We start from the raw sequence: 24401 nt of genomic DNA, 5'->3' as shown, positions 1-24401 counted from the left end.
TGAATTTTAAACTCAGTTATCCATATTACATTGCCATTCAAAAAAGTAGGTATTGTAATTGCATTGCTGTAATTTATAATTCGTTTATTGCTGTATTTGCCGTAAACATTGCTTATTAATGCAGATGAGTATTATAACTATCGTATAAAGAAATCAATTTAAAAGAGCCTCATTAATTTGTGATTCATGAAGAATGACCAGGCCGTACTGTTATAGATTTGTCTAAATTGTTTGTACTATTCTTTATTCCACATACTTCAAAAAACATTAAATTCCATCGATACAAAAGTCATGCGTTTATTAACAAACCAGTTTGGTAGCAGTGTTGTAGCTCTAATAATGCTCTAACGAGGCGGAAGAGCAAGTCCTCGATAGTATAGTGGTCAGTATCCCCGCCTGTCACGCGGGAGACCGGGGTTCGATTCCCCGTCGGGGAGAAAGTTTTTTTTCCAATTTTCTTCTTCCATTAATGTTGTTTTTTCCTGCCTTGCTTACAGAACTAAACTGCAAGAGCTTCCCAGCCTTGAGACTCGCTGCATAATGGCAAAAAATCAACAAATACGACTCCGCGCACGTTACGATGCACTGGAGAAATTTGTTCGTCAGATTGAAGGTTCCGACCCTCTACCAAACGCGGATGAACTGAAGCTAGAAGATTCACGCTTAAACGAACAACTGAAAGCAATTCTTCAGGAGGAGGACCACAACAAGAAATCGTATTACAACCTTTTACATCAACTTACAAAAAAATGTGATACAATGCAATTTACACTGCAGCGTAATGAGGAAGAATTTTGCCCAATGTCCGAAGGTTTATCATCTGCCGCCTACGAAAAGCTTATTGGCTGCTGGACCACATGCAGTGAATTCATAATGCGCACTATTCCGACCATTGAATATGCGGCGAACCAGTTCGTGTACGCCGATGAGGTGCCACCTGCCGAAATCAAGGAGCTAAATGAACGGATTCAATCGCTTGATTTGCGTGAAAAATCTCTCGTGTCCCGTATAACCAGCACAGAAGCCGTGCTCGAAGACTATCAGCGCGAGAACAAGCTCACGCCCGAGAACACACTAAGCAACTGTTCCCTACCACAGCGAGGATTGCAGAAACCCGATGGTCTGTTGAACAAAATTACCTCTACTCAAAAGGAACTGCAACAATTACCGCCAGGATGCAGCATTAGAGCAATTGCCAACATGAAAAACAAGCTAAACCGGCTTCGTTTTCTCGAACGAACCCGTACGGAAGCTAGGGAGTTGTGCTTAAATAATCTCATCCTCCCGATCATCGACAAGCTGCACGTGCAAAAGCTGCGTCAGGGGTGTCAGCTGTTCACATCGGTTTCGGAGGATTTGCCCGAGCTAGGCGCATCGGCACAAGTTTTCTTTGAGTATGAGAAACACGATCCGGAATACGAAGAACCCGGCTTCAACTTGCAGGTAGGTTTGAATCAGGTTTAGTATCCGTACTATGGTGACGAAGCTCTAGAACAGAACGACCTTAGAAACTCTGTAGCATATTTTCCTATCAGTTCTTTTATTATTTTTACACCTTTATCTTTGACGCTCCACAATGGAAATTATACACTTATCCCATGCGGCACTTAACCGACAGAATCCAACGTTTGGGAGTGGTGTTATTTTTTGTGTAAGTGGTAAATGCAACAGACTGTTACTTTGTTGTGTGTATTGACATTCATCCTTGCCGTGGTGCTTCTCCTATTCTTACGAACTAAAGCACACGTAGCGCTTCCATGGGAAGATATCGCGAATGGGTTGGGGGGGGGGAAACCCGCAACCCAAAGGCAGAGTTCCCCCCGGCTAGCTTTCGCCGCTGGCAGTCCTTTGATTTATCTTAAAGCTCATCCTTCTCGTCCAGATCCACGTCGGACAGATCGATATCTTCCTCCTCCGGTAGCTGCCCGTCCTTACCATCCCACGGTTCGACGGTGTGGATCTTTGGCAGTTCCGCACCCTTCACCGGTGCCGTGTGACCTCGGCCGAATGAAAGATCTCGCAAAAATTCGTTAATGCCATCATTTGAGAATGATCCACGCAATAGCGAGTACTTCATCTTCTTCAGATTAACCACCGCCATGGCCGGATAGCCGAAACCACCGATATCGAGCGTGGCTTCTAGGTCGAGCTGTGCGCCACCCTCCGTCCAAAGCCAGCCCCAATCCTTCTTCTTGTACTTGTCGCCCATCGTCTGCAGGATCTGCAGGTAACGGTTGCGGCATTCTGCGTTACAGTCGAGAATGTGCGGCAACACGGACACCACACACAACGGTTTCTTTTCGCACGTGTCCCGTGCAACCTTCTCCGAGGTGAGCTGTACGACTTCCGGGCTTGGGATGTCTTCGGTGTATTTATCCAGCGCCCAGGCTACGATGTCGGACGACGTGCGGCCACCGTTGTAGTCTTCGGCCGAGTTGCGATTCTTCGTACCGGCCGGGAAGTATTTGATCGTCGGGAAGCCCTGCACACCGTACTCGGACATCTTTTGCTGGTGTACTGTGGCATCGAGAGCGCCAAGCTTCACCTTGCCCTTCAGCTCCGTCGCGGCCCTGGCCCAGTGGGGTGCCAAATTTTTGCAGTGACCACACCACGGTGCGAAGAACTCCACCAGCCATGCCTCCTCGCCTTGCAGCACCAACTTGTCGAAGTTCGCATCAGTTAGCTCGATGACGTCGTCCTTGGAGCCGCTGCCACCTTCGCTTCCGCCGCTACTGCCACCACCAGCACCACCACCGAGAACATTCTTGATCTTTTTCTTTGCCTCTGCCAGTGCTGCCTCGGCGATATCCTTGGCCGTGCGCTGCCCATTGTAATCAACCGCGGATCGTTTGTTCGCACCGAAGATCTTGATGGTCGGATAGCCCCGTACACCGTACTGTCCGCACAGACCCTGCTCTTCCTCGCAGTTCACACCACCGACCTTGATTACACCCTTCAATGCAGTGGCCGCCTTTTTGTATTCCGGCACCAGGTTACGGCAATGGCCACAGAACGGTGCGTAAAACTCAACGACCCATACCTCGTCGCTTTTCACCACGTTACGATCAAAGTTGGCCGTCGTCAGTGCCACGACATCGTCGGACGATGAGTACAGAGCTTGGGTGCTGTCCAGAACTGCGACGAAAAGCACCAAGAAGCCCGCAATTACTCGCGGAATCATCCTCGAAACGATGGGGTGTGTTTTTGGTTGGCCACGTAGCTAATACCAGTGGAATTGCAATTAGGTTGCTGCTATCTCCGTTGTACCGGGCTGACGCAAGGCTGACTCTATGCCACCGGGCTTATGTTGTGCACTGGTCCGTATGTCGATTATTATTGCACCCACCATAAACAAAAGGCGAACTTTGAAAAGCCGCTGTTTAGGACTTTTATACACACACAATTGCACCGGCTGCAATGGGTATGATTTGGTCGCTAGCGATTGGCCAACCCTTAAACCTTCGAGTTCAAGTATAAACGCAAGCAATGCCGATAAGAAGAAACCAAGATTCATGTTGTTTCGGATGTCACAGTTGTTTTGCGGCGAAACTACTTTCGAATATGTATTTTTGATTTTTTTAAACTTAAATTTTAAATTTCATTCTTTGCATTAAAACATAGTATCTGACATATATATTTTTTTTTATTGATCAGTCTAACTGTGGGAAAATATTAATATCGTGAAACTCTTATCCCCAGAATCCATTCAGTTTGCATAGAATAAAGTCCATACACGTTCACAATTCTGGAGCAAAATTACAGCAAGAATCGATAAGCAAACAACAGCGACAGCTCGCCTTTCTCGTCCTATTCATCAGTTTCATCTACTGCGACGGTTGTAAACTACTCCTGCTGGACAAAGCGTTTGAGGTAAGGGCAGTTGTATTGGAGCTCATATAATTCAACCACTAGCAAAATGTTGCCTATCTCCTTCTACTTGCAGCAATTATTCGACTGTGGAATAGTCAGCTTGGTCTACGTGCTAGAAAAACATTTCCCGGCCATGCAGTTCCTCATTCTGGATAAAGAATAACAATGCACAGTGAGTACAGCATAGCTACATATTTACGTCTACTGATAATAATAGATCGGTGCACGGTTATGCGTTTATTTCAAACTTCTTTTATGTTAAACTTTTTTCTATGTAATCAAACTCCTTTTGTTATATAATCTTATAATTATTTACTTTACGAAACTAAAACCACAATACGAAGCAAATAAATATCTATGTGTCGCGCTTTTTGCGATAAAGCGACGGTTTGTCGAACACCTGCTTCATGCCACCGGCTTTCTCCGAGTGGAAGATTGTACTGTTGGCCGTATCCGCTACCCACGGTGAATCGAACTTGGTCGTGTCTTGGTCGACCAGATGCGTGTACTTGGTCCGGCCGCATCGGCCAAAATTTTTCACCTGCATCACCTTCGGCAGGATCGTCTTGTCGAAGTGATCCTCGAGCGTCGGTGCCGAGAAGTCCTGTTTGTAAACGTCGTCCTCCTGGTCGAGGTAGAACGCACCGCGATGGTAGTACTTCTGCAGGAACTTGTACTTGCCCTTCACGTTTTTGTTCGTGACCTGTTTCGGGTTGTTGCGTAGCTCCTGCCGGCGTTCCTCTTCCGTCATGTTGCGCAGCCGTTCGATTTCTTGCTTTTCTTTCTCGATCCTGAAACAAAAGGGTTTCAAAATTAATTACGCTGCCCAGGGATAGAATCACCCTACGGGTACACTTACTGTTCCTTTTCCTCGCGGTCCCGCTTGATGCGTTTCAATTCGCGCAGCTTCCACGCTTCGTACTCCACCTCGTCGTTTTCGTCGTCCGTGTTAACATCGTTCAATGATGGTTCGTTCTCAACCTTCGTTTTTTCCAGCTCCTTCTTGATACTGTCCTCCACCAAGCGTAATGTCTGTTTTCGTCGTTCTTTGGCCATCTTTTTCGACTCGTACTCGAGCTGCTTCTGACGATTTGCTTCCCGCTCCTTCTCAATGATCGTCGTGCGATCCTTTTTGCGCACAAACAGTGGCTTCAGCCGGGGTTCGTTTTCCTCGTCACTTTCCGTTTCCTCCTCGTACTCCGAGCTCTCGGATTCCTCCGAATCCGACATACCTTCTTCCTCTTGCTTTTGCAGCAATTCCTCTTCTTCGCGTTGTTTCTGCTGAAGCATTTTGGCCTTCAGCAAGTTGCGCCTGCGTTCGATCTCTGAATCACTGAGTTCCGCTTCCGATTCGGACTCAGACCCTAAGGAAATACGTCTCCGCCGGGACGAGGCATTTGTTTGCTCCGGTTCATCATCACTGTAGCGTCTGCGGTCATTTTCATCTTCACCATCACTACGCTCATTGTCATCGTCAGATTCCACCAGCTCCGGTTCGTGTATTACCCGATGCCGTTCTTTGCGTTCCCGTTCAAGTTCATCCTGGGTTTCCGCTCGAACCGCTTGTAAACGTCGGATACGTGGATCATCGACATCCTCCGGCAGATCGTTATCCTCACTAATTCCAGAAAAATAGTTAGATTAATCGATTTAATCCCCTCATAACAAAACATTTAGAAAAAACTACTCACGAATCTTCTCGCTGCTGCTGCTCCTCGTTTGCACGACGGTGTTCCATGAAATCATCATCCTCTGACTCTTCGTCGCTGCTGGCATACTGTGCGTATTCTGGCCGCTTTCCGGATACATAGCGATGCACTTTTACCTTTTGCATCGATATTTCACCTAAAAGACATGGAACGAAAAACATCTAGTACCCGATGGTTGCTCCTTACGGCGGAAGTGCTCAATCTGGTTAACATGCCTGACACGTACCTTTTGTGTTTTTGACTGGAACTGCTCCAGCGGTACTTTGAATACCGTATTGTGTAGTTGGAGGACTCATGTTGAGTGCTTTCACAATTTTTTCAATTGAACAATTGTTAATTAAAGCGCACGGATCGTTGCTTCTCACGAAATATTTTCATGGAATTGTAAACAAACACACGTTTGACGTTTGGACCAAAGTTGCCAGAATCAGCTATCTTTTCGCACGAGATCTATACACCTAGGGTATGCCAGAATGCAATATTCAACTTCGTTTTGAATTACTTCTCACATTTATTCGATTGGATCTGTTCCTACAAATTGCTTCCAGGTATTACGCAAAAAACAAAAACCATAACCGGTTATTTATACACCTTCATTGTCCCTTAAGCTGAAGTAAAATTGTTTCCCGAACCATTCCTCGTGCTCCTCGATGAACTCGGCAAATACGTCCAAGAACTTGAGCAGCAGCTTCAACTTCTCGTCTGCCATTGCCGTGACGGACAAAAATTCTGGCAATTTTACAATGAGCCGTGCCAGATGAATCGCTCCGTAGATCATGGACGGTTCGGCCGGCGCATTCGATGGTAGAATGCGCCACCGGAACACGTCGTCTAGTATCTCTTTGGCTTCCCGCGAAATGGTTACATTCTGAGGAATTACGGAACGCAGAATGTTCAGGCTCGAACCAAATGGTGAAAGATTACCGGTACATTCCACCGCAGCGCTCGGTTGAATGTGATGTCCTTGCTGGCCGGATGCGACGACCGTACTCTGCTGCAGGGCACCGAAATCTAGCACAAACTCGTTCTCTTCGTTCTTGTGCGAGCGCAATCGTCTTCGACGACGTTCCTCAGCAGAAGCAGCCGATGTTGACTGGTGGTCGGAATGTTCGCTCAACGGCTGATGCATATCTACCGTAGGTGACTCGAGGCGTACCGTAAGCATATCTAGGGATAGATTTTGCGATGCAATGTAGGTGAAGTTACGAAGGTTCTCTTCGGCCAGAACGAGCTGGGCTTGTCCTTTTTCCTGCGGATACAGCAGATAATCCTGAAGCGTAAAGTCAAAGTATACGCGCAACCCGTCTGCCACCTCTTTGCACAGTTCCACGTTCGTACGTATCTGCTCGTAGTCTCGTATTTTGTGCTCGCTGCGAAGGGCAGAGCTGTTGCGCCGCCTAGATTTTGTTTGCTCCTGATGGCCACACTCGAATAGCTGACGAATAGTGTAGTAGCGTACGAAATCTTCTAATACCGTCACCACTGGAAGCTTTGCTGGTAGCTCTACCAGCATACCATCGGACACTATTAGGTGCTGATCTAGGTCGAGATGCTTTCGGAACTTACTACCGGCTTGAAGGTAAACTTTTTCTTCCTCATGCGAGCTCTCAACCGAGCTGCTATAATATTCATCCATGTCTAGAACAAACGTTAAACGATATATAACGGTATTCTAATCCCGACGAATCTATGAATCTTCTTACCATCCATATTGTATTCATTGTCGTCCCTGCTAAAACCGTTGCTGCACGAGCTACCATCTTCGGACGACGGATTAATCGGTTGCGCCTTAGCACTCGTTAAGCTTTCAATACGATCGGTTAAACTTTTGGCACGTTGTTTTTTGCGTTCCTTTCGATACAAATAACCACCTCTGCCGAGTAGAACAAAAAACCGTGTAAAACAATTCAAGTACATATCAACTATGAATGAAGGCAGCAGAATGTTTCCTTTTTACTCACTGGTAAAGCTGCGACTTTTCCGCCAAATCCTTTTGCAGCTGTCGATTCTCCTCCGTATCCTTCAGGATGAAATCCTCACTCACTTTCCGATCCCAGGATGAGTTCCAACCCTGGAAGTGTATCAAATACTCTACGATACGCCGGCCCCGTTTGTCTTTACCCTCAGATACTTCCAGTACCTTTAAAAAACCACAAAATCAAGACAGTGAAGAAACGTGCAGGAAACATATGTTGAATCACAAAACACCTCTTGGTTCTTTTCTTCCGTGCTTTACCTTTGAATCGTACAGGACCTTCGCTTTGGTCGGATCCGGCTCGTAGCAGAGCACCTTTTCACCATCGCTAAATTTGTATTTCGTGTTATGACCACGGGTTGAAACCATGCTAGGAGACTCAATTTTGAAGCCGTACGGGTTTTGGACGCGGAATTGAAATCGCTGTACGCGTAAAACCGTAAACAAACTGCCGGATAGTCGTGGAAACTGTGCAGCTGCTTCGTCTTCAATTGCCGACGATTGTCACATTTGTCGGTAAACAAATGGATGGCCTTGAACGTGCGTGCGTGCCTGCGTGCGCATGCCAGCTGTCAAAACGCTGCGCAATCGTTTGACAGTTGGGGCGAATTTGAAAAATCCGTTGCAACAATGCGATGTTTTTAGAGCAACAATACTTGGCCAAGCAACGGTCTTTCTTTCGATTGCAGAAGAATGGAAATAATCGTTCTGTTGTATTGTACGAAATATACGTTTCATTCTTGTTTTTATTTCTTTCAACACTTTTTCCACTCTGTCGCCAACTATTCGAGCAATAACATCGAGCCTGGTATGCGCAATCAAGTTCAAATAGAAAATGTAACGAATGCATACGAAATGTACTGGAACGGCTTGGGAGCAATGGAATAGGACAAAGGAGGAAACTCAACAATCTCACTCGGGATCCTCTTACATACAATTGGATACAGTTCGCAAATATGTTGCAGTGTCCTATGCAATTCTAGCGTTATAGAGTAGAATTGAATTAGTAAATGGATTAGTAAATCTTGCCCGCTGATCGAGCCGTGTTTATAATCGTAATATACTTCGCTTTCGCTATTAAAAATGCTTTCAGCAATGAACGTTTCAGCGCTGTTCGTTTATGGCAAATATGCACTGGGAAGTAGCTTGAATCGCACGTACCTATTTGATTTTTGTTTATGTTTTTTTTAAATATAATTTCCATTCCTTTAACGCCTACGTAACAATTTTAAAAATTTTGATCATAAATTTTGAATTTCCGCACCAAGAATACATTACGAAAATGGTAATAAAAAGTAGCATTAAATTTATAAATGTAACCGTATTCCGAAAGATAAATAGGCAAAGGATGAAAAGTACGCACTTCTAATCATTATTATGTCGTTTTTAGTATTTGCTTAGCTTGGTTGTCTCTTCGTACATGATATATCGTCATGTTTGCGTGGGAATAATGTGGGAGATGTGGGGAAGGATACATGCTTTCGTTTATAGGACATGGTTGGTTTGTTCTTTGTCTAGTTTACAAAATCGATTATCTACACAACTAATGGCGTTAATTATCCGAGGGGTATATTGTTCGATAAGTGACCAATTGGAGTGGTTTTTCTTTTCGGTTTCGATAGCGAGTTCCGCGGTCAGAATCGTATGTCCTCGCCTGGAAAACTTCACACTAGCTAGCTAACCTAATGTATACTAGTTTATCCTAACACGAATCTATCAGTTTACCAGTGATTTCTGTAACAACGACACACCTTCATCATTCGATCGGGGTTCGATATCTGTCAAGAAGGGGAATTAGTATTGCTCTTACTAGTCGATCGTTTGTAACATACTGCATATATCTATATATGTATGTAAATAAATAACACATCATCTCGAAAACACATGCGCTGGGACATATACACTTTTATCTCAAGCAGCTAATGGCGCCACAAAACGTAACACGTTCGTTCCACACATACGGTGGCATGCGTTTTACCACGCCACCGATCGATTTCACTATTATTATTATCATCTTTATCGTTATTGCCCTCAGCACATTAAATATCTGACTCCCGCGGCATGGCGTTTTCAGCTTAGCGCTTCATCTCCCCGGCGTTCGAGGGAACTGGCATCAGCATAAGAGCAGGTGCTTTGATTCGGTGTGCCTTCTTATCACCCCAATTACTCAATAAGCGTATAATGTACGAAATTGTGCGTCCAAAATGTTGGAGTGCAATTGCAAAGTGTTGTCCAAAATGAAAATAGCTATTCGTATAACAAAATTCTAGCAAATTGGCTGGTCCGTTCGGCTTTCTAGTTCGGCGCATATGCGGAAATGCAATCAAGTGGACGGCATTGTAGGTCGTGTACGGAGGTGTGGTGGATGGATGGATGAAAAAAAAGACCTTTGTTATAAATAGGAGCATCTACAAATAGAGGAGATGACTTGACTAATGGTACCATCGCGAGACCTTAGCACATTCGGACTCGGAACTTTACCTATTTGCCCTTCACTTTGGTGGCACTCGAGGTAGTTGGACGCATGAACCCACTGGTACGTCGGGTGGTTACCGCAGCTTGCTGTGCGGCGACCGACTGACGTCCCGAGGCCGGCGTTGGGCTAACACCACCACCAGTGCCAGAACCGGCCAGGCTGCCGCTACTAGTCGACTTGCTGCCCGGTGGTAACCGACCGCCAGACGAAGAATGCAGTTGATTCTCCTTCGTTGCCGATTTGGCGGGCGGTTTGCGAACGATGGTTGCCGTCGGGCCGATGCTAGAACCGCTGGAACTGCTGCGGCTGGCCGGAGCACCCCGATGCCCGATATTGCTCGAGGTAGCAGTGGCCAAGGGCCGTTTGGAGGGAGAACTGTTTGCCGATAGCGTGGATGTCGCCATCGTAGAGAGCGGAGAGAAAGTCTTGGAGTAGGTGCTATTGCTGCCGCTGTTCGGTCCGGAGCGCAGCGGTGGTGGTACCTTACGGACGGTATTCGTCGATACGGCACTGCTCAGCGAGGAGCGAGACGAACGCAAGCTAGTGCGGGAATTACTCCGCTCGACGTCTTGCGTTTGACGTGCGATCGGCCGAAGTAAGCTTGGGGAACCGTCCACGCTGGTTGATGACGTCGTGATACCACGTCGCATGGAGGCCGTCCTGCGTGGTAGGAGATTCTTGCTAACGGGGGAACTAACAGCAGTCGGAGGACCACGCAACGACCGGCTTCGCTCGAGGCCGGAGCTTCCATTCTTCACCAACAGGAGACTGGCCATGCTTGGGCTACTGTTGCGGTTTGTCTTAAGATTGCCGGTAGAGCTGTGAGACGAGAGCTTCGTAGCGGGCGCTGGTGAGGCCGTCACGACACGTTTACTTTTCGTGTCCGAGCCATAATCATTGCAGGATGACACACTGTCCTTGCCCTGCGAAGGTGTGTCTGAGACGAGACTCTGAGTTTCCTCGAAACCCTCGTCGTTGAGCTCGTGAGTCACAGCCGCACCCTTGGCGTGTTGCTGATGGATATCCTTAGTAGGGCTCCAAGTGCGTTCGGGTGTTGGAGATTTTAGACTACGGATAGCCTCACGCACATCCTCCTGACTGATGCGACTAATGGTGCGTCCGACTTTGCTGGCCCTGTTCAGGACGGCTTCAGCATGCGAACGGGGTGATTCTCGACCGTTCGCCGCCGTGCCCGTACCACCCGTCTTTGTGGTATCTGTCGATGACTTTAGCTTATCCTGCCAGCGCTTCAATCGCTGTTCCTGTTCGTGCTTCACGTTGTCCTTGTTGCCGACGGAAGTAATGCTGGTGGTCTTCAGTAATGGACTCTGTGCCGCACTGTCTGGCAAGGAGTCTGGCGATGGCGAGGCTGTGGTGGCCGTGGTAGTGGTAGTCTCATTGCCGCTGCCCGCCCCTGATGTGCCCAGATCGATCGGACGCTTGAAACGACGCGTACGTCTTGCCGACGAGAACCGATCGAACTGTCCGTCGCCAAGCACCTCCGCACCGGTACTGTCGGCAGCCGATGAACCCTTACCCGAATCTTTTGCTAGCAGCGAATGTGAATCCTTGGAATCGCTCTGGCTTTGGTGGTGTAACCGTCGGCAGGAACCTCCACCAGTAGAGGAAACACCCGTAGCACCAGCTCCTCCAACGTTGCGGCGGATCGAAGGAGGTGTTTCGATATTATCCGAATCTATCTCAATCTTATTGTTCGTTGACTCGTCGTACACGTGATGGGCCCGTCGAGTACGTCGTGGAGGTGGAGCCACGACACCGGAGGACGGTGAGGTCGTCGTATCTCCTCCAGCTACGCCGACCAGTTCCGAGCCGGATATTGTACTGGTCGTACTGGACGATATCGTTGAAGGTGTCCCGGCAGCGTTGGGTTGCTTGTCGCTGCCAACTTGCTGCCGGATGTAAATGGACTGCTTGTGCTCGTCTCCGTTGGTGTCTCTTGCGCCGCTACTCTTAACACCGCTGGCGGATGTGGGCGAATTTTCCGAAGACACTACCGGGGGATTATCCGATCCACGACGGATATAGATCTGCAGCCGATCCGATGGTGGTCGCTCACCCAACGATTGAATAATGTTTTTGCGCTTGTCTTCCTCGAGGATTGACTGCAGATTGGAGCTCGGATTAGCTCCCTCGCGGGAACGCTGTCGACGGTAGCGCTGATTAGACAGATCGTCGCTGTCCGTACTGTTGGTCGCCGTGTTGAGGACCGATTTGCGCCAAGGTGACTTATCCGCATCCGGTGAGGCCGCACCTGAAACAAAGCGGACACGCGTATAAAGACCCTCGATAGTGTGAGAGGAATAAAACGGAAGCAGTAAACGCATAACACACAAACCTGTCAAGGCCTCTATCGTACCAACGACATCCGTCTGCTCGAGTGACGTCGCCGAACGCCAATTTGGATAGACCCGTTTGTACGTCATCGGTCCACCGAACAGTTGCTGTTCCGACGGTGATGGTGATGCGGCCGACGCCTGGCCCTGCCCGGCCGGAGCCACTATTCTGGGCACGCTGCTGGGTGGTTCCGGTGAGGTCACGGTCGGTGGTTTCTCCTCCGGTAGCGGATCCAGCTTGCTGCCACGATCGCTTTCGTTGTCCGTTTCGTACGAGCGCCGGTTTGCGGTGACCCGTTTGAGCTTCTTCTTGTAATCGTCATTGTGTCGCTCGTCCTGCTCGTTCGCCTGCAGCCAGGATTCGATCTTCTGCCGCCATTCCCTGGAAATTCTGGATCGGTAAGAGACCGCGACCGTACGGCGACAAAAAACCACCGGGGTCCGGGTGCAAAGCGGGTCATTGCGTACGTAAGCAAATGATGGACATGACAATATATACGACAAACGTGCACATAGTGGGCGCAAAACGTTTGTAAACACGTTCGATGGTTAGCACAGAGAGAATGAAAGTTAGAAGGATAGCAAAACAAAAGCAGCAAACACCACTGGACACACCATGAGAAGGGTGGGTGAGGTTAGGGATCCTCGGTACATACCTCGGTTTGTGTTCTTCCACCGCGAGCGGCTTTGATTCGGCCAATGGCGAGGGTGAGCTGGGTCGTTCACGGTCCGCACCGAACTGAACGTTCAGCAGATCGGGACGCTTTTTACTGCCACTGCCCGAACGGGCCCGGCGGGCCCACGATCTATCCAAACTACCGTAGGCAGCGGATTTGCGCTCCCGATTGCTGCTCTCGTGACCGGACGAGCGCAAAAAGTCCATGAGATTACCTTCATCTTCCTCCGAAAGTACGCGACTGCGGCGTCGCCTTAGACTACCGTTGGGCGTAATATCCGGGGAGGCACACTCATCCCGCATTAGCAGTGCATCCCCGTTACTGTTGAACGAGCCCAAGCGACGACGGGACATGGCTGGGCTGTAGCGCAGATCGTACTGCGATGCATCCAACAGCAGGCTACCCTCCGAATCCGACACCGGTGTTCCGGGTTGATTAGCTAGAAGAGGATCGAAAGTCACACGTAAGATAAAGGTTGATCAGTTGATCAGCACCAAAACGAAAGCGCTTACATTGCCTTCTCCTAAGCGTTTCTTCCCGCTGCTTCCTACGTAGCATGGCCTGCTCTTCCTGCACTCGTCGCTTTTCATTGTCCTTCACGGCGTGCTGGAACTTTTCGCTGAAGGTGTGGAAAATCTTGAAACATTCCTCCATCTTAAACGTGCCCGCATCCTCGCAGAAGAACTCGGCCAACTGAAGGCGCATCGCTTCCAACTGCTTCAGTGCGCGCTGCAGCATTATTACGTCCTGTTCTGCTGCCTACAACAAAAAACCCCAAAAAGAGTCGACTGTGATGCACGCACGTGGAAGGGAGGGTGGTTTTGCTGATGCTTACGCTAAGAAATTCTTCCATCTGGAACTTGATATCTTCCTCCGTCTTCGGCAGCTCGATCTGTTTCTTGATCTTTTTGATGCGAGTGTCGATCGCGTTCATTTCGTTGCTTATCTGCTCGACAGTGGTTCTGTTGGTAAATAGTGGAAACAACAATATGTCAGGGGGTTTGCCCATCTTCATCCAATCTCAGTTGCTTACTTTGTCGCATTCTCCAGCATCGTTAGCTGACCGGGGAATTCCAGCAGTGAGGCATTCTTCTTTTCCGCCTGCAGCGCCACAAAGTGTATCAGGTTCATGCCCGGCTTATTCGCACGGATGTCGGTGAGTTTCTGCAGCGATGACAACTTCACGCCAGCCGCATTGCCCGCGTATCCACCCGAGTTGAGAAAGTTACCGGCCACCACAACCATGTACAGTACCTCCTGCAGTGGTTTGTTGTTCATCAGATCTGTAGGTATACGCAGTTTGAAGATCGGTTATGCTCACCCCAAGTACTTCGTAGCGGTCACTTACCTTCACCAGCAAATAGCATAGCGTGTATATTTGGCTCCAAGTACATCAGGTTCGCCTTAAATTCTTCCTTCAGCAACATGCTTTCGATTCGTAATTTGTAACTGGAATGAGTAGAGCAGAACAGATTAGACACAGTGCAGGAAGATCACTCCGTCGTACACTACTTAGACACCTACTTAGGCACTTGTACCAGCTGAAGCAGAAATTTCTCCGCATTGCCCAGCCTGTTGTTGTCACCATCGAAGGCTCGTAGCATCTCGAGCTCGTCCACCTCCGGTAGCAGCTTGAGCAGTCCGCGGAGTTTCTCCGCCCCAATGTCCTCGTGCTCGCCGTTCCGTATGAGCTGTATAATGTCCTCGTTCGTGGTACGGAACTGCTTCAGGAAGATGTTAACGTTCAAGCTCCGCTTCCCGTCCAGCAGCGTGATTTCGTTCTCCTTCCGTGATTTGCGTGCATCTGGTGTGTCCGTACCGTTGCTACCATCGCCACCGGAAGCACCCGATCGCTGGCCAAGCTTCGGCGAGCCTTGCGTTTGGGTCTGCAAACAGAACAGCCCTTCCATCTCGTCCCAGTTCAGATCGGCCATCGGGCTATCCTGGTGCGAATCGGCCACAATCGACCATATGTTTTGCTTGCCGAGCACCCTTTGGGGCGGTATCTTGTTCCAGTTGATCGTCTTCATCTTGGCGCGGGGCACTGGCGTTTCCTGTTGCGGTAGCGGTTTCACGATTACGATCTGCTCGTCCGGTGTCTTCGAGCGTGCGAGCGGACCACTCGAATTGGCCTGGACGGAGAGTAAGTTGGGTGCCGGCGGTGCCGGTGGTGCCGGTGGCGGTGGTCCACCAGCCATCGGCGGAGGCGGCGGCGGTGGTGCTCGCCCACCGGCAAGGGGTGGTGGAGGAGGCGGAGGTGGAGCAGACCCACTGCCGGGTGGTGGTGGGGGTGGAGGTGCCGCGGCACACTGAGGCGGGGGCGGATTGAAGGTTGTGCTTGGCGAGGGTTGCAGCGAACTGCCGATGGAAGGTCGCCGTGCTGGGCCACCGCTCAGATCGCCCCGGCAGTGCGGGCAGGTGAAGAACTTCTGGACGCTGGGTGCCCTGAGCAGCCGGGCAGATGCTTCCTTATCCTCCAGCAGTGTGGCCCGGTGCACGAGCGTTTCGGCCGTATCCCAGACGATGTCACTGATCTGCTCCTTCGGGTCAATCTGCAGCAAGTGCTGGAGTATGCTTAGAAATGGCGTAGCTTGCGGTGTGCCGGCGATCTGGAATGGAAACGAAAAGAGTAAACAAAAGTGCCATCCGTCGGTTGCCGCATCGCATCAATGTCGCCGTTTCTCCTAGCAGCAGTCTCAATTAAGGAAATGACTATCAATGGATGACCTTGTTTATTCGGCACGGTAAGCTAAAACCTGCACACTAATGACACTTTAATATCCATGATACCGCAGCAACACACTAATGAAAGTGAATCCTTTTATCCCCATTGCAGCGGTACGTACGATGCAGCCTGCATGCAAGCGCGCACGAAGCCTAGTGTAAAATTCATCTCCATTTGCTCCGGTTGCAAATCCTTCCCCCGGTAAGAACCGCAACAGAACGAGCTGTGCATTCGCTGGGAGGCTGCACTTATCTGGATCTGCAGGATTTGTTCACTATTATACGTCCGTTACCGTTGGCTTACCTGTGCTAGAATGGCATTGAAGACATCAAGATGCGAGTTCAGATCGATCCCGTCCGGCACATGGAGGCTCTGGGATAGGTCGCATTCTTGCTGCTCGTCGTACACCTCCAACTGGGAGGCAACGTCCGGAACGCTGCTGGCCGTGCGCCTGTGGAAGGACGGGAAGAGAAGGGGTGATAGGGTAGATACATTAGCAGCAATACCGAAACATAGTACCCGCGCGCCGCGCACTGGCAACAAACAGGTGGAGGAAAGGTCAAAGGCAACTGGAGCGATGGGATTTACCACAAATCACGCAATTTTAGATCTCAACTGTTGGCGAGCCGTATGCCGAGAGTGGTCAACTTCCGACGGCACAGTTCACTCAGCTCCTGGACGATATTCATTCGGTTCGGTTCCGTTCCCTTGCGTTATGTTTGGAACCGTGTGCTGGAGAGCGTGCGGATCCACGTTACACAAACACACTCACGCGCGCACACAGGACGTTGATGGTGTGCTAAGATATGGTTTTCAGCACAGAATGTTCACCCCGAACCGTTTGCACACCATACAGACAAGGGTGCAGCAGTGACGATAGAAGCGAACCGTGGCCGAAGAAGTGGCCAAAAGTGCAGACAGCGAGGGGAACGCGGGTTTTCCTTTTCCTGTAACACTACGGACGGGTGCGTGCGTACTGGCACTACTGTCACGGCACTGGTAACAGTAATGTACCAACAAATAAATACGAGAAAAGCAAACTATCATCACCGAATGAAGGGGCAGAATCGAAGCCCACAAAACCACACCACACCTCTGCTGCGTTACCGAACTGTCATAATTCCGCTCCGTTCGAAGGCAGTGAAGTTTGTTGCAATCGTTCGTTCGTTCGTTCTGGTTGTGTTCCTGTTTTTAGAACGAACGAAAGCCCAAAAATAGCGCACCAACGCAACGCCAAAACGGCGGAACGATGGAAGCTCCGAACGGGAAGCCGACCGACCGAAAAGGATATGAGCGATTGGAGCGCGGCAGATTGGTGAAAGCCGACCGCTGTAACGCCTCACAGTATGTGCCGCAGTCGTTTTTTTTTTATTGTTCAGCGAGGTGAACTACTCGGGTTGCACTAGCACGCGACTATTTTCGAGCCTGCTGCTGGAGCTTGCCCTGCTGGGGGAGGTCCTTCTAGCCCTCCGACCATCGCAAAACGTTGGAGCGTGCGAGACTGGAAAAGCCGCAACGTGTGAAACAAACTAATGTCCGAACCAGTAGTGTCGGTCTCTTTCGCGCTACCGGACTACGCATGGTTGAAGTCGTGGGCAAGTCGCAAAGGGGGATGCTTTCTAACCAGCTCTTGCCGGTAATATATCCTACCGGAAGCGATCCCTTCTCATCGATGTGTACCATCACCTAAGGATAATACAGATTCTAGAAGGTGCGATTATGCGATCCATGCGACCTCCAACCACATCTCGGGTGTGTATTTTGGTCTGCCGATTTGCGACCAAGCATTCCCGTCCTGAAGCTTCGAAACACGCGAAAAACATCTGATTGCCGACGGGGAATGATCGGAGCAGATAGAGAGAACGTGAGCGAGCGCAAGAGAGCGAAAGAGAGTAGAGCCAACGTCCGCATCGGACAGCATCGATGGCGGTTAAGAGCCCTGCCGTAACACATTGGCCGTAACCGCGTGCTTTGAAGTTTGCCCGAGCACGTGTTGCTGACTCATGCGCACTCGCGTGCCATTTCTCTCGCGTGCTTTTCTCCACGCAAAGATCTTGCCTTCACTAAATCTCGCGCTTTTCTCACACAACGTATTTACAAAAAAAAACGTTGCCACAACAAAAACAGCAACAACGTTAACAGCAGCAGCGGAACGAACCTTCACACCGGCTTGCGAGCCTCAAGGTGGATGTCGGATGAGAGGATGAAGATGGGCAGGTTTTCTCTCGTTGAACAGGTGATTCACTTGCCGGTGTGCTACAACAAAAAAAATGCCCTGCTGTGCGTATCTCTTGCTAGACATCGTCATATCTCACTAGCCGCCACGTGTTGTCAATACGCCACTATACCGGACGGGTCTGCGTCCGAGCAATAGGAAAGATGATACTCCATAGATGGAACACATGTTTAAGTGTTTCTTTTTTTTGCATCTCCTTAATGTTTCTACTTCAACGTGAACGATTGTTAATTTATCTACTTTCTTGTTTACACCCTTTCGCACGACCCTCAACCCTGACCCATTCGTCGTCTGCCGCAGTGTGTCAAGATCGTGGCCTCTTCCGCGATGGAAATCAAGGGAGGCGGTACGTTCTATTCTTTCCATTCGTTTCTGTTCACCTCTGTTGGAAAGTGTTTCGATAAACACAAGAAAAAAAACACCCACAACAACATAACAAACTGATATATTACAATGCTGCACAATCGTTATCAAGAGTGGGTAGAAAACACAACACACGTTGCACACGTTTTACTGACGACGTGATGAACGCTGTGATGTTGAAGGTGTCGTTGAGCTGTAGTTCCATTTTTTCACCTTTTTTTGTGTGTTGGGCTTATCACGAAACTCGCTACATATGTGTGTCTACATTGCTCCAGCCACAGGCGCAGATATGTTGAGCCATTGGCGCCATCATAGAGCGAGGACATCCGTCGAGAATCACAGCACCACAATTGTTACGTCAAACACAGGTCGATCTTAACAGGGCACACGACACTTGGAGCCGGATGATTGATAATGGTGGGTGCGTAATGGTGCTGCTGCTACCCTGACACGGTGCCCAAGAGTTTCATCATGTTAAAATCTTCATTTACTATTGAAAGCTCTTCTTGGCTTAATGAGCTTCAACAAGGATATGTTTGCCATTGCTGGCTTATTAAACTTATTTCTACGGGGAACGGTCCGGGTGGGATCCTGTCGTATGAGACCGGTGACGCCCCGCTGACTCACGAGCTCACATCTTATCCCCATGTTTCAACAGCACTAGTCACCACTATCCTCTTGTCGGAAGTTTACTAACGGCAGGTCCATCGTCACACTTCACTCATTTTTCGCTAGAATAGCAATCACTCACGCACTTTCCTTATCAGGGACGAGGTTAACCGAACTCTCCAACTTCCCAATACCTGTCCCACGCAAAAAACCGCACGTCACGTCACGATTCCCACACAATCAGATAGTAAAAACGGATAAAGTAATTGAATCCCATTAACCGGTTAATGTTTTTCCGCCAATGATTATCGCGTCCTAATCTTGCTAGCGGCGTGTAGTAAACGGTTCCGGAGGTCCACTATAAAAGCGACAAAGCACACGAATTGCATCCTGTTTTTGATCGATACGATCCCGTGCCTATCGTTGCTGGTTTTATGAACCGTTCAATATAATCCGATTATCTGGCACTGATCTCTTCACGCTCCGCTATGTGACACCCGTGCCGAAAAAGCAACTGTTATCTACTGTCCACTGCGCGTTGTACATCGTGCTTGAAAATTGCGTAGTCTATTCCGATCGCATGCCAGTTGCCACTTTAACCTGTTCACCTGTCTTATATGCGAAGGCTGGATTGGGGTCATTCGTCCGTTTAAGCCATCGTGTCCTCAAGGACGGATGCACTTACCTTAAATTATTTAATACTGGTATGAGGTTTAATCCTGTAAAAATAGAAGAGAAAACAAAGGAATCAATATTAATAGACCATTATGGATTGCGTTAGTGCAGTGCAACTGAATAGAATAGGGCCCTCAATCAATCCGTGATTAAGATAACGCAAACGATACTGCACCATCAGAATAGGAACTGTTTTTTTTTTTTTGCTGTCGTTCAAACGTATTGGGTGCACTCGCGTACGTTGTGTGCCCGAATGGGTCGTTCCCATCAACGCCACCTACCTTCCACACACTTATCGACAGCTTCCACCTCCTGCACCAGGGACGATAATTCCGGTGTATCATCAAAAAACGCGTCGTTCACCATGATCCGGGGGCTGACGCAATTGTCCACCAGTGGGCCAAACCCTAACTGCTGTTGCAACATGATGGCCATAGTTCACCGACCGTACGGCAACATAACGCGGCGCACGCCGTAACGTCAAATCGCGACACCGTGCGCAAACGAACTGGCCGCAGGGCCATGCATTCGGGGAAGATTCAACCGCAACCAATGCTCGAGCAAAGCAAATCTTATCTATCGGGCCGTTGATTAAACGACACCGATAACGCGTACAAGTTGACCGCCGTTTATGCGCCGTTTTGGCATAAAAATGGATGAAGGATGGTGTAAAAGATTGAAACGCGAACCGTGTCATCTGCAGTCGGTTGCTCGGTAAAAAGAGAACTTACGCCTAATGCGCTTCTCCTCTTAAACTTCACTTATCGTTTCCCTCCTCCGCACCCAACATAGTGGGTGGACATATGCTTTTTGTTGTTCAGAATTTTACAACCCATTTCTCATTTCAATTAGTAATGTGGGTTTTCCTTTTTTCGCTCTTTTTTAAAGCCCTTAATCGTTAGCTCATCATCGATTTCACCGAATCACCTATCTTATCGGATGCGTATCTAAGCGGCAACAGGGTTGTCTCTTGCTGTTTCACTGCAACACTGGTGTCTACTCTATCGCTGTAAAGTAACACGATAACAATCTCTATCTGTGCTGAGTGACGCGATACTGCGCGCGTCCTCGACAAGGTCGCACACATTGCAATTAGACCCAGCGGGCTACACAACCGGGTTGGGCAGACTGGTGTAGGGTTCACACAGATAAGCAATGTTTTGTTTACGGAAAGCATCGAAGGAAAGAATTGATTAAATGTGACGATTATTACAACATATTTATACAGTACAGTTATAATGCCGATTGATCGTGAAGAGCAACAAAAAATTATGTAATGTAATTTTTGCATTCCTGTATCGAATGGGTTTGATTTCATTCCAATGGTGCAAGAAACACATAAACAACGGACCAAAACTAGAATTGGGAGCTGGCGTTTAGTGCAACACGTTAATTACATCGTGAATTGCTGCGGTGAGGCAAGAAACACATGTGTGTCAAGTTGATGAAGACTGACAAAACCTAAGCGCTTTTAATCCTGCAAGAAATTACATCGGTACCACCGCGAATGGTGGCAGTGTAATCCGCAAGTGACAAGCACAAATTTATCGTACTCCATTATTTGCTATCCAAAGCTACCTTCGCCCAGGGTGGATAAAAACGAATGCTTTTTCGCCCTAAGAATGGGGCTGCCCGTGGACAGCGACATTGATGCGGAGGGAACATGTATCAATTTCAAACCATGGCAATCAACTTCGATCATTCTGACCGTAGGTTTTGGTTTTGTTGTTTTGCTTTTCTATTTGTTGCAATGCAAGCGGTTTCACGAAACCACCAGGCAACCGGTAGCAATCCACCCAAGTTTCGGGAGGACCGGACCACATTCTAAGTTGCGAACGATCCATACCAAACATTACGGTCGTTCCTGCGGCAGGTTCGGACAGCAGCAGCAGCAGCAACTGTCGTTTCGAAAAGCCGGTTACGGGGCCGCTATCACTTGCTGTGTTCACCTGCCATCGATACAGCGGACAGATATCGCATAGCCCACCGGGCATAACGTGTCCAGAGGATTAAGATCAATTTATCACAATCCTTCAGCCCGGTTGTCGGCTGCGGTATATTCGTACCAGACATGCAAACCGAGATGTGTATGGGACGGTATAAGGCCGTTGGGAAAGAATGTAAGACATTAAGCATACCGAAACGTGTTCAGGTGCAAGATATTACTCATATTTAACTTCACTTTATGGTGCTACTCTAAAGGAATTTACAAGATCACCACATTACAGAGCTCGAAGCCAGCTTCCAGTGGAGTTTGAACAGCGACCAACGTGTATGTTTTGATACGACAAAGTATATGTCGACACAGGATACATTAACCCCAGTTTTGCACAACATTGTTTGAGTTTTAAATGAGAAATTGACATTGCGCTGGTCGAACTGGACCATAGGTAATTCTACTACTCTATTATACGTCTATATAGCCTAAGTATTCTACTGTTTGGGACAGTCGGTGGATTCGGCACCGGTCTTCACACGAACGGACCGGGCCAAAATCCCATCCGGACCAATCACCCGTAGCAATGAACTAATTATCTGGCTAGGCGATAAAATAAGTCTAGTAAGCTAGAAATGACAGGCATGACCTGGTTGGTCGTTACGCCAGGAAAGAAGTCCCATAATATTCATAATAGCTAACCTTCTTGGTGGGGTATTCTAATTTCGAGTAATACGGCCGTACACTTGCTAATGCTGGTACCACTCACACTTTTGGTACGTGCGCAGATTACCAACCTGTCCTCACCTCCATCACACTTTGGGTCTCCACGACTCTTCTGTCCATGTGAACTATTTTAAAGTGCTTTACGGACTGAGCCCAACGGAGCCTAGCAACTCTAATCCGCTGTAAGATAGTGAGTTCATCGTACAGCTCATAGCGCTCGGAGCCTAAAATCCTTATGAGTATCCTCCTTTCGAACGCGGCCAAGAAGGTTTTGTCAGTTTTAGGCAAAGTCCATGCCTCCGAGGCGTATGTAACTACTGTAACTAAGTAAGTTCTACATAGTCCCAGCTTCTTTCAGTGTACGCCAGAATCTGAATTGGCTTATATATGATGGTCCCCGATGGTGGTTTCCACCTTGAGCTGAAGTACTTACCGATAAACTCGTTGCGCATGCGTATCCGATCCTTGAGCGATCCGGCCGATATGATCACGCAGTTGACGAACGCCAGCAGCGCTATCTGGTACTCGACCGCAGTCGCCTTGTCTAGCTCAGACACGACCAGATTCAGCCGATACCGTTCACCCTTAATGCTCTGCGAAACGGACAAGTGGTACCGATCAGAAGACATTCTCGCAATATATCGCACAGATCACTTGCATCTCGGAGGATTTCTAACCGTTCTTACCTTGTAGTGTTCCAGCGTTTCGATGGCACGCTTGTAGCCGTTAGCACTGAACGCACAAAGCGTCGACAGTAGCTCGAAGATTTGCTTCTTAACCGTGACATTGTTGGTGTCCAGCGCGAGTCCCAGCTTGTTCACGTAGTCGTTGTTCTCGATGATGTACTCCAATCCGATGCGGGCATCCATCTCTGTGCCGATGGTGGGGAGTCCGTTCCGTTCGATTCGATCGATGTTAGAAAGTTCTGCACGAAAGAGAGCAAAAAGAGACATGAGGGTTGTGACTAATGGTACAATAAGTTTCAAGTTTATTAGATCTATAGAAGAAGCATATGTGCTCAAGGGGTAGCACGCAACTCTAGCAAACTGTAGGTGGTCCAATAAATTAGGACCCCCAGTTAGGGTCGAAAATAACACCCAAACCACATCTCATCCCTGATGGCGTGTTTGTTCTATCGGACGTTGCGTGATACGGGCCCTACACCACCAGAAACATTCAGTTTCGCCTATAAAAGCAGGAATAGATCGAACACATAGAACCAGTAGCCTGCACACAACATAAATGACAGCAAGTGTGTGCCGCCATCAGTGGACAACAACAACACAGCGCCGAGTCGCATGTCAATGGGGCAATAGATAAATCATCGTAAAACATTCCCCACGCACGTTTATCGTCCTCTGCCCTGCCGTTTATTGCGCACGCAAAGGGTGAGGCGTTTGCACTTCGCGGCGTCACGCAAAAAAAAAACGGACTCTTAGTTAGGTCGCATTACGATTGGATGGGGATGGTTTTTGCAACTCTACTCTCGAGGCCCTATCCAGTGTGAGGCCAAGCGGAATTTGTTTGTGATTATTTTCACAACATTCACAAAACAATCGAGACACTTGACATTGATTCTAGCATCGATTGACAGTGCCTTAAAGGTGTGGGAACGTTTACGTTATGCTTCAGCTCACCATGTGCACAATTATTTTGTGTATTAATGTGCATTACTAGACGTCAAATTGAGCAAATTTTACGTCTAAAGAAGTTTATTTTTTTGTTTAAAATTAGCAAAACAAAACAATGTACACATTGCGGCAAACAAAATGAGTACATTCCTAATGTGCTTTCATATATAATCAAAGGATTTTCTCGGCTTAAGATTAGTAGCGTTGAAGATAAATATTTTGACCTTTCATCAAAAAAATGATGACTCAACTTTATATGGCAAATTATATCTGATGCGACATTTTGCTAACACTGCTTATAAAAATGCGATAACATACTTTCAAATCATACGAGCAAAGGACAATTTGTCTGAATACCCGCAGACAACTAGACGTCATGGGCTGTGGATTTTAACTGGAGAAAAGAACCGATACTATATCTAAAAATAGCCAACGTGCG

The 24401-nt window shown here is 48.3% G+C and overlaps 3 protein-coding genes and 1 non-coding gene across 4 annotated transcripts; 1 reads left to right on the top strand and 3 right to left on the bottom strand.

Moving 5' to 3' along the window:
- Positions 1 to 365: 365 nt before the first annotated feature.
- Trnad-guc (transfer RNA aspartic acid (anticodon GUC)) lies at positions 366 to 437 on the top strand. The gene has a single exon. It is a non-coding gene; the product is annotated as a tRNA-Asp (tRNA).
- A 1093-nt stretch (positions 438 to 1530) lies between these two features.
- Positions 1531 to 5939, bottom strand: LOC128299023 (microfibrillar-associated protein 1). The gene is made up of 5 exons (XM_053034857.1): positions 5806 to 5939; positions 5562 to 5715; positions 4730 to 5488; positions 4257 to 4661; positions 1531 to 1930 (listed from the first exon to the last, which is right to left on the bottom strand). Exons 1-5 carry the CDS (start codon positions 5873 to 5875, stop codon positions 1825 to 1827), a joined length of 1494 nt encoding a protein of 497 aa, XP_052890817.1. The 5' UTR covers positions 5876 to 5939; the 3' UTR covers positions 1531 to 1824.
- Positions 5940 to 6083: 144 nt separating this feature from the next.
- Positions 6084 to 8034, bottom strand: LOC128299022 (male-specific lethal 3 homolog). The gene is made up of 4 exons (XM_053034856.1): positions 7816 to 8034; positions 7541 to 7719; positions 7283 to 7452; positions 6084 to 7217 (listed from the first exon to the last, which is right to left on the bottom strand). The coding sequence occupies exons 1-4, from the start codon at positions 7921 to 7923 to the stop codon at positions 6163 to 6165; spliced, it is 1512 nt and encodes a 503-aa protein (XP_052890816.1). The 5' UTR covers positions 7924 to 8034; the 3' UTR covers positions 6084 to 6162.
- Positions 8035 to 8288: 254 nt separating this feature from the next.
- LOC128299021 (uncharacterized) lies at positions 8289 to 23200 on the bottom strand. The gene is made up of 14 exons (XM_053034855.1): positions 23018 to 23200; positions 22765 to 22924; positions 19680 to 19713; positions 16090 to 16237; positions 15200 to 15670; positions 14586 to 15145; positions 14410 to 14510; positions 14095 to 14344; positions 13897 to 14023; positions 13574 to 13820; positions 13041 to 13500; positions 12562 to 12775; positions 12383 to 12525; positions 8289 to 12235 (listed from the first exon to the last, which is right to left on the bottom strand). The coding sequence occupies exons 1-14, from the start codon at positions 23198 to 23200 to the stop codon at positions 10036 to 10038; spliced, it is 5298 nt and encodes a 1765-aa protein (XP_052890815.1). The 3' UTR covers positions 8289 to 10035.
- Between the last annotated feature and the right edge of the window lie 1201 nt (positions 23201 to 24401).

Source organism: Anopheles moucheti, chromosome 2 (genome assembly GCF_943734755.1).
Source record: "Anopheles moucheti chromosome 2, idAnoMoucSN_F20_07, whole genome shotgun sequence".
NCBI classification, from domain to species: Eukaryota; Metazoa; Arthropoda; class Insecta; order Diptera; family Culicidae; genus Anopheles; species Anopheles moucheti.
The sequence above is the reverse complement of the archived record's forward strand: the minus strand, read 5'-3'. Positions and strand labels throughout refer to the sequence as shown.

Excerpts from the sequence above, each read along its gene's own strand:
- LOC128299023 (XM_053034857.1), bottom strand. The coding sequence starts at position 5,875 with ATGAGTCCTCCAACTACACAATACGGTATTCAAAGTACCGCTGGAGCA. Across the intron at positions 5,489-5,561 it reads CAGCAGCAGCGAGAAGATTC|TGAGGATAACGATCTGCCGG; the intron begins GTGAGTAGTTTT and ends TTCTGGAATTAG. Across the intron at positions 4,662-4,729 it reads GACCGCGAGGAAAAGGAACA|GATCGAGAAAGAAAAGCAAG; the intron begins GTAAGTGTACCC and ends CTTTTGTTTCAG.
- LOC128299022 (XM_053034856.1), bottom strand. The coding sequence starts at position 7,923 with ATGGTTTCAACCCGTGGTCATAACACGAAATACAAATTTAGCGATGGT. Across the intron at positions 7,720-7,815 it reads AGGTCCTGTACGATTCAAAG|GTACTGGAAGTATCTGAGGG; the intron begins GTAAAGCACGGA and ends GGTTTTTTAAAG. Across the intron at positions 7,218-7,282 it reads CAATGAATACAATATGGATG|ACATGGATGAATATTATAGC; the intron begins GTAAGAAGATTC and ends CGTTTGTTCTAG.
- LOC128299021 (XM_053034855.1), bottom strand. The coding sequence starts at position 23,200 with ATGGATGCCCGCATCGGATTGGAGTACATCATCGAGAACAACGACTAC. Across the intron at positions 14,024-14,094 it reads ATGCTGGAGAATGCGACAAA|AACCACTGTCGAGCAGATAA; the intron begins GTAAGCAACTGA and ends ATTTACCAACAG. Across the intron at positions 12,236-12,382 it reads ATAGAGGCCTTGACAGGTTT|TACGGACAGCGACGATCTGT; the intron begins GTGTGTTATGCG and ends GGCGACCAACAG.